Source organism: Pristis pectinata, chromosome 14 (assembly GCF_009764475.1).
Source record: "Pristis pectinata isolate sPriPec2 chromosome 14, sPriPec2.1.pri, whole genome shotgun sequence".
NCBI lineage: Eukaryota > Metazoa > Chordata > Chondrichthyes > Rhinopristiformes > Pristidae > Pristis > Pristis pectinata.
In genome coordinates this window covers 27,068,334-27,081,613 of record NC_067418.1, presented here as the reverse complement: position 1 = coordinate 27,081,613, position 13,280 = coordinate 27,068,334, and the positions used below count along the sequence as shown (strand labels likewise).

Below are 13,280 nucleotides of genomic sequence, written 5' to 3'. Positions count from 1 at the left end.
GAGACAGTACACTGTACAGTACACACTATACAGTAAAGGAATATGGTATGCTTGCCTTTATTAATCAAGGCATTGAGTTCAAGAGTTGGGAAGTTATTTTGCAGCTTTATAAAACTCTAGTTAGACTGCATCGAGAGTATTGCATTCAATTCTAGTCGCCCCATTATAGGAAGGATGTGGAGGCTTTGGAAAGGATGCAGAAGATGTTTACCTGGATGCTGCCTGGATTAAAGGGCATATGGTATAAGGAGAGGTTGGACAAATCTGGGTTGTTTTCCCTGAAGTGGCAGAAGCTGAGGGGAGACCTGATAGAAGTTTATAAGATTATGAGAGAGATAGAGTGGACAGCCAGTATCTTTTTCCTAGGGTCAAAATATCTAATACTGGAGGGCATGCACTTAAGGTGAGAGGGGGTAAGTTCAAAGGAGATGTGCGGGGCAAGTTTTTTTCACATAGAATGGTGGGTGCCTGGAAGGCACTGCCAGGGGTGGTAGTGGAGGCAAATGCGATGGAGAGGCTCTTAGATAGGCACATGGATGTGCCGAGAATGGAGAGGTATGGACATTGTGCAGGCAGAAGGGATTAGTTTAGTTAGGCATTTAATTATTAGTTTAATTGGTTCGGCACAACATTATGGGCCAAAGGACCTGTTCCTGTGCTGTACTGTTCTATGTTCTAACTTGTTTTAATAATTCTGATGTAAGTAATTGAGTGCTGTATTAGTGAGTTGAAGTTGTCAATATTTTTTGAACATAAATGTCACAAAGCAAGCAGAATGCCCCTTGGTGCATTATTTTATGGCCATAAAACCCTTGAAGATACTTCAGAAGGGTAAGGTTTGTATTGAATTATTAGTGTTGAAATTACAGAAAAACTCTATCTATGAAACCATGGCTGTTATAACAAAACATGTTGATCATAAGTATTATCTCAGCCAGTTCATGGAAAAGAAGTTGGTGATCATTTAAATGCAAAACTCAGCAAAGATTTGTGAAGTCAATCTCGAGTTTACTTCAAAGTATTCTTGAAAAGAAAAAGGACTTTGAAAACATCACAAACTCAGGCAGGACATCTTTAAATCTGTGGATAAATGGAAAGAATTCTGCAAATCAGTTAGAATGCACAAAAATGGTCAAATATCTCAAACTGATTCTGAAAGTAGAGAAACAAAGGACTGCAGATGCTGGAATCTAGATGAAAAACACGATGATGCGGGAGGAACTCAGCAGGCCAGGCAGCATCCATGGAGAAAAGCAGGTGTCCAACGTTTCGGGTCAGGATCCTTCTTTAGGACTTAAGATAAGATTTGGTTTGTCCCCTTTGACTCTCACCAACTTTTACCGATGCACCATAGAAAGCATCCTATCTGGATGTATCACGGCTTGGTATGGCAACTGCTCTGCCCAGGACCGCAAGAAACTGCAGAGAGTTGTGGACACAGCCCAGTGCATCACGGACACCAGCCTCCCCTCCTTGGACTCTGGCTTTACCTCTGGTTGTCTTGGTGAAGCAGCCAGCATAATCAAAGACCTCACCCACCCGGGACATTCTCTCTTCTCTCCTCTTCCTTCGGGTAGAAGATACAGGAGCCTGAGGGCACATACCATCAGACTTAAGGACAGCTTCTACCCTACTGTGATAAGACAATTGAACGGTTCCTTTATACAATGAGATGGACTATGACCTCATGATCTACCTTGTTGTGATCTTGCACCTTATTGCACTGCACTTTCTCTGTAGCTGTGACACTTTACTCTGTACTGTTATTGTTTTTACCTGTACTACATCAATGCACTTTGTACTAACTCAATGTAACTGCACTGTGTAATGAATTGACCTGTACGATCGGTTTGTAAGACAAGCTTTTCACTGTACCATGGTACAAGTGACGATAATAAACCAATACCAGTAAGATATCTTTATTAGACACATGTACATTGAAACACAGCGAAATGCATCTTTTGTGTAGTGTTCTGGGGACAGCCCGCAAGTGTCGCCACACTTCCGGCACCAACATACATGCCCACAACTTCCTAACCTGTATGTCTTAAACCCAATATATAGGAAGGAAAAGCAGAGCAGTGATAGGTGGACAAAAGAGGGGAGGCGGGGTGGTGATAGGTAGATGCAGGTAAGAGATAGTGATGGGCAGGTGCGGGGAGGATGTGAGAGCAGATCCACCAGGGGATGGGTCAAAGGTAAGGAGAAAAAAAAGAGGGTAGAAAAAAGAGAGGGAGGCTAGGAAAGGGAAGAAAAGAAAATGCATGATGGGGGGGGGGGGGGGGTTTGTGGGGATTACTTAAAGTGGGAGAATCCAATGTTCATGCCGTTAGGCTGCAAGGTCCTAAGACAGAAAATGAGGTGCTGTTCCTCCAGTTTGCACTCAGAATTCTCCTGGCAGTGGAGGAGGCCAACGACTGACATATCTGTGATAGTGTGGGAGGGGCAGTTGAAGAGGAATTGATTACAGCTCCTCCAACCCTGTCTCTTGCAAAGACACGATCCCTTTTTCTCAATTTCTCCACTTCTGCTACATTTGCTTCCATGATGAGGCTTTCCACTCCAGGATATCCAAGATGTCCAACTTCTTTTCTAACCGTGGTTTCCCCCTACTGTGGTCGAGAGAGCTCACATCCGTATCTCTGCCATTTCCCACACCTCTGCTCTCCCCCTCACCCCTCCCAGACCCAACAGGGATAGGGTCCCCCTTGTCATTTCATCCTACCAGCCTACGTATCCAACACATCATTCTCCGCCACTTCTGCCATCTCCAACGGGACTCCATTACCAAGCATATCCTCCCCTCCCACTCCTTTCTGCCTTTTGCAGGGACCACTCTCTGTGACTCCCTAGTTCACTCCTCTCCCCCCACCCATCCCGCTCTGACCCCAGGAACTTTCCACTGCACCTGCCATAGGTGCCACACCTGCCCCTACACCACCTCCATCCAGGGACCCAAACAGTCCTTTCAGGTGAGACAGAGATTCACCTGCACCTCCCTTAATATCATCTATTGCATTTGGTGCTCCAAATATGGCCTCCTCTACATTGGCGAGACTAAGTGCAGACTAGGTGACCATTTCGCAGAACACCTGCACTCCATCTGTAACCGCGATCTGCATCTCCCCATTGCTGGTCACTTCAACTCCCCCTCCCACACTATCACAGATATGTCAGCCCTCAGCCTCCTCCACTGCCAGGAGAATTGCAAGCGCAAACTGGAGGAACAGCATCTCATTTTCCGTCTTGGAACCTTGCAGCCTAACGACATGAACATTGAATTCTCCCACATTAAGTAATCCCCACACCCCTGCACCCACCCCCCACAACCCCCTCCAACCATGCCTCTTATTTTCTTCCCTTTCCTAGTCTATCTCTCTTTTCTCTTCTCCCCTTTTTTCCTCATTACGTTTGACCCATCCCCTGTGGATCTGCTCTCCCCTCCTCCCCCGCACCTGCCTATCACTATCTCTAACCTGCATCTACCTATCACCACCTTGTGCCCACCCCGATTCCCCTCTTTTGTCACATATCGCTGCTCTGCTTTTCCCTCCTATATATTGGGCTTCCCCTTTTCCTACCTTCAGTCCTAAAGAAGGGTCCTGACCCAAAACGTTGACTGCCTGCTTTTCTCCATGGATGCTGCCTGGCCTCCAGAGTTCCTCCAGCATCATCGTGTTTTTCATGGTTCTGAAAGTATATTACTAAAGTTCAGGATTTTCAGGCAGATTTAATGAATGATGTATTTGTAGGCTCTTTATACTTTACTCCCTTTTCTCTTTTCCAAACCAAAAGCCTGTTTAATATTTGGCAACAATTTGTGACAAAAATTCTGATCCTGATTCTAACAAAAATTCTGACAGAAGTTCCTGATCACAAATATATTTGTGAATGAATGAGATAATTTTATTATACTCTTTATGGTTTTGATTACATTTTTACATTTAAGGTTGTTTTTTGCAATGCTTTTTGGGCTGATAATATGAGCCACCATTTCAATCGTGGATGAAAGAAACCAAGGCAAATTTTACCTGTGCAAAATGTCCATTTGTATTTTCCAGCACTTGAGCAGGAGTAGATGACGATGTTTCTAAGGATATTGAGAGGAAAAAGAATTCAAAGACAAATGTAGTTTGTAAGGTGAGAGCTGTTGGGACTGGAAGACTCGAATGGAGAGTACATTGGTGATATTATAAGTACAAGGGCCACTCAGTATGGGTGCCAGGAAAAGAATTTGGATGGCCAGGAATTGAATGCAGTCAGAGAAACAAGAGGTGTGTGTTATAGGCGAGAGTTTGGAGAGAGAATGGTAGGAGACAGAAGGAAAATGAAAAAAAAGTACTTTGATGCGACCTGACCCGCTGGGGGTTCTCCAGCATTTTCTTATTTTATTTCAGATTTCCAGCAACTGCTGCTTTTTGATTTTCATTAGGAGAGACTTTGTTGTGCTCTTGATGGATTCATACTCTTCAATCATTCTTGACTGCCAGACATGGCAGTGTCTTTAATTGCAACAATCCACTGATGTGAAGAGCATTTAAACCCTTAAGGAATGTTTCCAGCCCTTAAGAAATTTGCCTGTGACTGGAAAAAAAAACAACCTTTGAAATGTAATAATAATGCAAATAAAACGTTCAGAATTTTGACCAGCTTATTAATTGAAATCTACAAAAGAAAGTTCCAGCACTTGCTGTGTTCAGTAAAAACAAATCTAATGGAACCTTCTAATATAAAGTAATATTATAATATGATTAGGACTGTGTAACAGTTCAAAAAAGATTAATCATTACTTATTTGTGATTTTAATTGCTTTTTAATAATCATGGAATACTAATATTTTTGAATGGTTTAAAAGGAAAATGCTTTTATCATTGAGCGGGAAGGAACGTATCAGGAGAGGGGAAAGAGAGCAACGAGTGAAGGAAGACAGCAGCAAATCTGCGGTCTGAGGTGATGGACTGTCTGCCATCCTGGAATGTATAATTTCCTGAAAGATATTTACCTTAAGACTGAAGGGTTCCAAATCACTTAAAATAAAACCCTGAAGAAATATAGGCAACCCATAAGACATCACAAGTATGTAGATTTGTTCCATGCTCTCTAGAATTCAAAGGAGTTGAGCGATAAATAAGGTAATCATTTAACAGAGCAGTAATCGGAGATAATGATACTATTAACATTGCGTGGTTTTATCCAAATCCAGAAACTTGCGAAATGAAACCAACAGGATCTCCCTGCAAATTTACACAACAGGAAAATCAAATAGTGAGCCGTGGACTTCCATTGTCCTATACAGTGGAATATTTACACTGTCTGACCTCTTTCTGCTCACCAGAGGCATGGCTTAATCCTTTTTCTATCTTCCTGCAAAGCCCTGTTATTTCCTCTCGAAACTCCAAACTAGGAGGCACGCCTCATGTTCCCTCTGACCCCTTTAAATTCCTGACTGTATATGAACATCAGTTTTACCGTTCAGTAGAAAACATGCAGTTGCATGCATGTAATTCCAGGAATGAAATCTGCCACCAAAAACTAGATTTCAGCATTCTGCTAATGTGAATATGCTTGGTTGATAGGGTGTACATTAATATGGAGTAAAGTTAATGATATAAATTTGAATTTGTATTCTCTTGAACCTTGGTTGGACAGTGAGGGAACAAAATATCAAACGTATACTCTCTAAAATAGAAACTACTCCAAAATATATTAGGGTGGGGTGGGAAGGTGAATTCCCTGCTAGTTTCCTTCAGTTTTGTCAGTGCATTCTTAAAGAAAATAACTAACCTGTTCCATAAACTCCAGCATATAGCATGCTGAGCATAAAACAGATTTTAAGGATAGTTTAAAAATCATTTTGCTTGAACCCAGTACTGCCTCCAATTTAGTTATATCCTGGATCAAAATACTGAATTTCTGCCATCTGTTGTTTTTCAAGAAAGGCCTTTGCATGGGCATTGTTAGGTACTTTCTGAAAGATTTTACATATTAAAAAAAAGATTAATGACCAAAATGTACTGCAATGAAACTGCTGACTATATCCAAAGTGAAACTGCTATTCAGTATGAGAACTGAGTGATGTTTACTCATGTTTATATTTTGTTTGTATCTTCTGAACTGTGACCTTTTGAAAATGTATAATGGTAATACTGTGTAAACAAAAGGGAAAACATAAATTAACATACGTTATACATACCTTACACGACAAAATAATGACACTTGTGCAAGTTGAAAGAGAGAAAAAGAAAAATAGTTCACGGTAGAGTTAGAGTTTTTCAGGTCAGTTCAAGAACCTGATGACAGTTGATGGAAGAAGCTGTTGTTGAACCTTGAGGTGTAGGTCTTCAAGCTTCTGTACCTTCTGCCTGATGGCAGTATTGAGAAGAGGGCATGGCATCTAGAGTTATTACTTATAGAACAGTATAAATCATTTGCAATTGTAGTGATAAGTAATTTGAGTCATACTAGAGAAGTCTTTATGGAGGCACATGGTTTAAGGAGGTTATTTCATTGTTAATCAAACCTGAAAATTTGAATGAGCATCAGAGATCACTTGGATTATCTATTCCACCACAAACTGTCTGAAATCTAAATGCCCTCATGAGGACCTTTAATGTTGGTGAAACAATTGCTCTACCAGTTTAAATTGAAGCAGATATCTGGTTAATGGCCGGATCTGATTCAGGCTATTTGTTGCTTTTGGTGCATCCTTGGTTCGAGGTTGTAAATCTGCTTTGGCAATGAAAGGTAGACTTAAAACAAAATCTATCAAATATCTGTTTACCCTTATACTGATACACTGATTAATGTTCTTGTGCCTACCCCTGTTTGTGAGCATTTTACAAGTAAGCTTGATCATGAGATTTTTCCCATTACTTCATCATTTCCCTAATACTAAAAGAGGAGCTTTGAAAATGTTGCCTAAGAATAAAATAGCTGCTTTCACATGCTGCAGAGTTGCACACACTGCACACTAAACCTCGATCTCATTCTGCTATCAGTGTGAAGCTGCTGAACTATGAATGGGCTGATGATTTACACGGATTACCAGACCTCTGCCAATAAATCTTGGAAAGGAATTCTTGAGAGCCCCAGACATTGAACCTTAAATCCTTGTAAATTGGAGATTAACATTATATTCAGAAATATAAACCAAGCCATTTTTAACTTTACTGACAATCCTGCACTTGGTTTTTTCCCCCACTTGGTTCATGTAACCTCATCCCTGTCTAGTTGTGGAACATTAGAGTTACTTATACAGCCTGGATTTTAGGTGAATCCACATGTTTTGGATGTTGAAAGAAGATAATTGGAGTGCACATTATCGCCTGACAAATGAATGTTCTCTGTACTGACTACAGAGAGAAATGAAGCATCTAAGCCAAATAGCAGCATTTCAAGGTGATAACAGTGAAAAGCTGAAATAATGGGTGAAAATCAATAATTTCTTCTATACTTGTCTGGGCAGTGTGTTAGTCATACACACATGGAAATTTGATTTTAATAGATACACTGCGCAAATTAAAATAAGCTCAGGTTTCACCACATTCCTGGTTTAATTACTTGTGCTATTTTGATTCTTCATAGAATGACAGGCTGACTTGTAAAATGTAATCTCCGAATCCTCGTAAAACAGCATTCAAGCAGAACAGTGTGATTATTGGAAACGTGAAATGAAACTGTTCCAGCGAATGGTCAATGCCATCCATAGGTGCTTCTGACATGCTAATTATTTCTAGCACTTTCTGTTCAGATCCAGAAAGATTCCTGGAGTCCCTTGTATCAACATTGAATGTAAATTATTCCATTACCCTAGCCTTTAAAACAATGAGGACAACTCCCAAGTTGTTTTAAGAGCCTTTGGTTTTTATATGAATTTATTGATCAGCTTTTGAAAGTTTTATGGTTTGTGTGCTGTTAACTAGACTGCAGTCAACGCATTGCAAATTGTATTTCAATTTATTTTGTAGGATCTGCACATTGGCAAAGACAGCATTTATTGCTCAACCTGAATAGGCCTTGAGAATATGGTGGGGGGGGGGGGGGGGAGGGGTGGAGGGGCGGAGGGGCGGAGGGGCATCTTCTTCAACCACTGTAGTTCTTCTGGGAGAGAATCAACAATGTTCGAAGACTAGACCCAGCAATGTTGAAGGAACACTAAAATATTACTGAGTGAAGATGGTCTGGTGACTTGGAGAGGATGTGCTTGCTACCCTTGTCATTGTGGGTTTGGGAGATGCTATCAGGGTAGGCAAGTAACTGCAAGGCCATTTTGTAGATGGTACACACTGCAGCCACAGTGGGTCAGTCTTGGAGGAAATCAGTGTTTAGGCAGTGTGATAGGGTACTGATTGAGTGGACAGTTTTTTCCTAAATGGTGATGTGCTTCTTGAGTGTTTTTGGAGCAGCACTCAAAAGAAGGCATTCCATCACACTTCTGACTTGTCCCTTGTTGATAACGGAATGGGTTTGGGACATCAGGAGGTGAAACACTCATACCTGGTCTCTGAACTGATCTTGTAGGTGCAGTATTTTTGTGCCAGGTCCAATTGCATTCCTGCTCAATGGTAACCTCCAGGATGTTGATTGTGGGGTATTCAACAATTGTAATGTAATTGAATGTTAAGGGTAGGTGGTTAGACTCTCTCTTGTTGGAGGTGCTCTTTGCCTGGCACTTCTGTGGTGCTGTTTTTACTTGCCACTTGTCTAGGTCTGGCTGCATGCAGGCATGGACTGCTTCATTGACTGAGAAGTTAGGAATGGGGTTGAACATGCTGCATTCATCAGTGAACAACCCTACAGCTGATGTTATGAAGGAAGGTCATTGATGAAGCACCTATAGATGTTTGGGCCTAGGACACTGCTCTGAGGATCTCTTGCAGTAGTGCAGGGATGACTGTCCTTCAACCATCACAATGATCTTCCTTTGTGCAAGGTATGATTTCAATCATTGAAACTCAATAACTTCAGTTTTATTAGGGCACCTTGATGCCACTCTTGGTCAAACCCTGCCTTGATCTTAAGGGCCGTCACTCTCACCTTGTCTCTGACATTCAACTCTTGTCCAAGGTTGTGATGAGGTCTGGAGTGAATTGAATTAATTGGAGACTGGGGGATCTTAGGAGGGAGCTGAGGTGGATATTCCACACAGTATTTGTGGCTGAATATGATTGTGAATTGCTGTGTATTTTTTAATTGGTGGAAGATAGGGAAACATCGATATTTAAAGAAACCTGAGTCTTCTTGTACACAAGTCATTGAAAGATAATGTGCAGGGGCAGCAGGCAATTAAGAAGGCAAACAGTGTGCTGGCCTTTATTGCAAATGGATTTGTGTACAAAATATCTTACTAAAAGTAGACTGAGCTTATTGACACCCACTGCATTGGGGTGTATTGTGAAAAATTTTTAGTCTCCTTATCTGATGAAGGATATTCTTGCTATAAGAGGGAGTACAGTTGAAGGTTCACCAGACTCATTCCTGACATAATAGTTCAATAATATGAGGACCGATTGAGGAGACTGGATTTCTATTTTCTAGAATTCAGAAGAATAAGAAGTGACCTCATTAGACATACAGCTTATGTAATAGAGCTCAACTGTTTAGGAATGTGTGGAGAGGATGTTTCCCCTGGCATAGGGGGTGTCACAGTCTCATAGTTAGTGCTAGGCCATTTCTTTTTCACTCAGAGGGTGGTGAATCTTTGGAATTCTTTTCCCTGGAGGACTATAGAAGTTCAGTCGTTGATTGCATTCAAAGCAGTTGGAAACAAGAGGAATCAAGGGATTTTCTGATAGGGCAGGAAAATTGTGTTGAAGGCGAAGGCCAACCAGGATCTTGTTGAGTGGTGGAGCTAGTTGAGATGCTTTCTCCCAGATCCAGCAACCCAAATTCAATCTTCATCTCCCAGTGACTGTGTGGATTTCCTCCAGTTGTTCTGGTTTCTTCCCACATCCCAAAGATATGCAGGTTGGTGGGTTAACTGGCCACTCTAAATTGCCTCTAGTATGTAGGTGAGTGGTAGAATCTGGGGGGAGTTGATGAAAATATGGGGGGAATAAATTGGGATTGATGTAGGACTATTAGATAGTCAGCAAGGGCTCAAAGGGGGCAAAGGTCTTGTTACTATGCTGTATGATACTATGACTGACTGTCTAGAACTCAGCTACTGATGGTTTGATGTGATACCATGAAATTTCATGGGGTCTGGAGTCAACGTTGAAGATCCCCAGGCCTCTCCCTCATGCCTGTATACTTCTGTACTGCCACCTATGGTGGGTCTGTCCTGTTGATGGAACAGGATGTACCCAAAGGAGTCAGTCAGGTGTAATTCCTATCTGTCCTATCAATTCCTGTCAAACTCATAATCTTATCAAACTAGTCAGCTCAACCTTCTGTATTTCATTGAATACAAGCCTATTTTACTCTCTCCTTATAAGAGCCTTTGGAGCAATAATAATGTTCTGGCAAAAGCATGCTGCATTCTACACCTTCCATGGCCAATGGACCCTTATGCAGGTGGAGCACCTGGTGCTGTGCACAGTAACCCAGCTGTGATCCAAGTATTTTGTGTCGGTATTATACCAATCTACCCTTTTCACCTATCAGATAGAGATACTAAAACTTCATCAGTCATTTTGTTAATTTTTGTGTACCTGGCTACTGCATTTTAATAACCTGTGTACAGGGTCCATAATTCTCTTTGGCTTTGCCTTATTGGTATCTTTTCATCAGTTTTTTGCAAGAAAATTAGATCCATCCTTTTATAATCCAAAGGAGGTGACCACATATTTATTTACCTATATTGAAATCCATCTTGCTCAGTTTTCTGCACTCACTTAATCTATGGCTGACTTGTTAATGTTATAAACCTGTCTTTCTTACTTTCCGTACCAATAATCTTTCCCAAATTTGGATACATCTAAGTTGTCATGAATATGGTAACCTAACACAAGTACGGCTCCTGATGGAATGTCACTAGTTGTAGTGAAATTCTGATAATCCAGCACCCTAGAGACTTTGTTGGTGCTGGACTGGCAGGTTTTCTGGACTGTTGTATTGCTTTCCTATTAATACCCCAATGCACTTTTAAATCACTTTTTTTTCCCCCAACATGCTGCACAGCTTAATAAATTTTCCAATGAATCCAGTAGGTTTAAAGGGTGCATGGGAACTAGGGCCCCAGTGCGTCTCAAGGGAGTGCAGGAAACATCACCTGTGATGTAGATGCTGAATTATCGGCATTTCTGAGCAGTTGAGCAGAGGATTATCAGAGTTTTACTGTATTTCATACCAATATTCTGCCTTCTACCACTCTCCTAACCAGGTCAATAATTTCCCTTCAGTGCCATGAGCTTTCATTGTTAACTTTCTTGTATGTTACTCAAATTAATGCTGTATGTTTATCTTCTACATAGGGGTACATGTGGAAAAAAGGACATAAAAGAAAGAACTGGAATGAGCGCTGGTTTATGCTGAAGCCTGATTTAATTTCGTATTATGTTGGTGAAGATCTGGTGGAGAAGAAGGGGGAGATTTCACTGAATTCTAAATGCTATGTGGAGGTAACTGTTTTAAGCTGGTTAAGTGACAATAAAACCACCCTCATAATTTTCTTCTGTGAAGTGCTACTGAGGTAAAATTTGAAGTTTACTTTTAGATTTTCAAGTTAACTATTCTGTTACCAAATACTTTTTAATGTCCAATATATTTATCAAACTGAGAGATTCAAAGTAGGAGAATAAACATTTGAAATACTCAGAGCTACAGCAATTATAATTAGTGGTATTATGTTATTTTTAGCAAGGCAAAACTTTGCAAATCAAAACCAATAATATTTGTTATTATTGTATGTTAGACGGCATCTCTGGAGAGGAAAACAGATTCAAATTAATGAATTTTCATCAGAGTTGAAAGGTCTTATGCCAACTGTTTTAACATTAATTTTTCTGATATCCAGCTTTCACCTTAATAATTAAGAACGAGGAGTTATTTTGATGGAAGTTGCTTTTCCATTCTATCATGTTGTTCCACTTAATTAAACAGAAAACATCCACAACGAATGTCATGGCACAAATATGTTTGCCAATGAATGAGCTGCAAGTGCTTTTTGTATGTCAGAGTACCAGTCCTGCCATGTGATGTGAGTCTTCACCCCTCAATGTGCCGGCTTTAATTGCACCACCCACCCATGAACTACTTTTTCAAATGATATGTCTCTTGTTATATCATTTTAAAAAGGTAGTTACTCCAGGCAATCTTCTTTCCTTAAAGAGCATTAACAAATCAGTTTTTGTGAGGATCAAATGGTTTCAAAGTCCCTTTTACAATACTGGACAAATCCAAATCTCCATCTGTCCATGGTGGGATTTGAATTTGAATTCAAATCTGACTTGTTAATTCAAATCCCCAGACTCTTCTCCACACATTGCCATTGTGCCCCAGATGTCTCTTTCTCACTTTTTCTTATACTTGTTTATTTTCTCTTACAGTTGCTAAAATAAGCTTATCAAAAAGATAATAACTGTTAACAACTTGCATGATTCCTAGTTATTAAGTATACTTTGATCTGTTCATTGTAGTGACTGTCACCTTGTGCCCAGCTTTGCGTTCTTATGTTGGCTTCAAATCTTATCAAAGTTTTGTAACAAATAGTGAATGAGCGATTCCAAAGCAAAGTACTGAAGTAAGAAAATATTTAAAGTACTCAGTATGTCAGGAAACATCTGTGATGAGAGAAACATAGTTAATGTTTCAAGCCAATGACCTTTCATTGAAAGTTCATTGATCTGAAACTGTTTCTCTCTCATTGATGATTCAAGCTTTTTGATATCCATCAGTAGGTGCGTAAGTGCTTTTAATTGTCTAAATGAATGTAATGGAACGTCATACAGCAAAAGCACACTTGTTGAATCACTTGTCAATCGAGAGCGACATGGTTGAAAAAGATAAAGGCATTTTGTTTGTGCAAAGCATAATGAGTTACAAAAGAGAGTTATATAGTATAATATATTTGAAATCATTCTTAATATTCCCTCTCTTCAGTTGTTTTCACTTCATTCTGATTTAATTGACCTCACACTTGTGTTATCTTTCTGTACTGTAATGTTTTTTTTAAATCTCAGTTCTCAGTCTTGAGTTGTTACATGGTATGAAAAAAGTACTTGTCCTCCTTTAGTATTTCTTATAACCTTGGGACTTTACATCTTCCTTTGTAGACAACGAAGTATTTTTGGAAGTGTTGTAAAGAAATGTAGCAGCAATTTTGAGCATAGCAATGTCCC

At 40.2% G+C, this 13,280-nt stretch overlaps 1 protein-coding gene across 1 annotated transcript in view; it reads left to right on the top strand.

The window, feature by feature from the left end:
• swap70a (switching B cell complex subunit SWAP70a) overlaps nucleotides 1-13,280 on the top strand; it is an 89,786-nt gene that overhangs the window by 35,441 nt on the left and 41,065 nt on the right. The window contains exon 5 of the mRNA XM_052029395.1: nucleotides 11,415-11,561. Within this exon, the coding sequence (XP_051885355.1) occupies nucleotides 11,415-11,561 (147 nt within the window). The remainder of the gene's footprint in view (nucleotides 1-11,414; nucleotides 11,562-13,280) is intronic.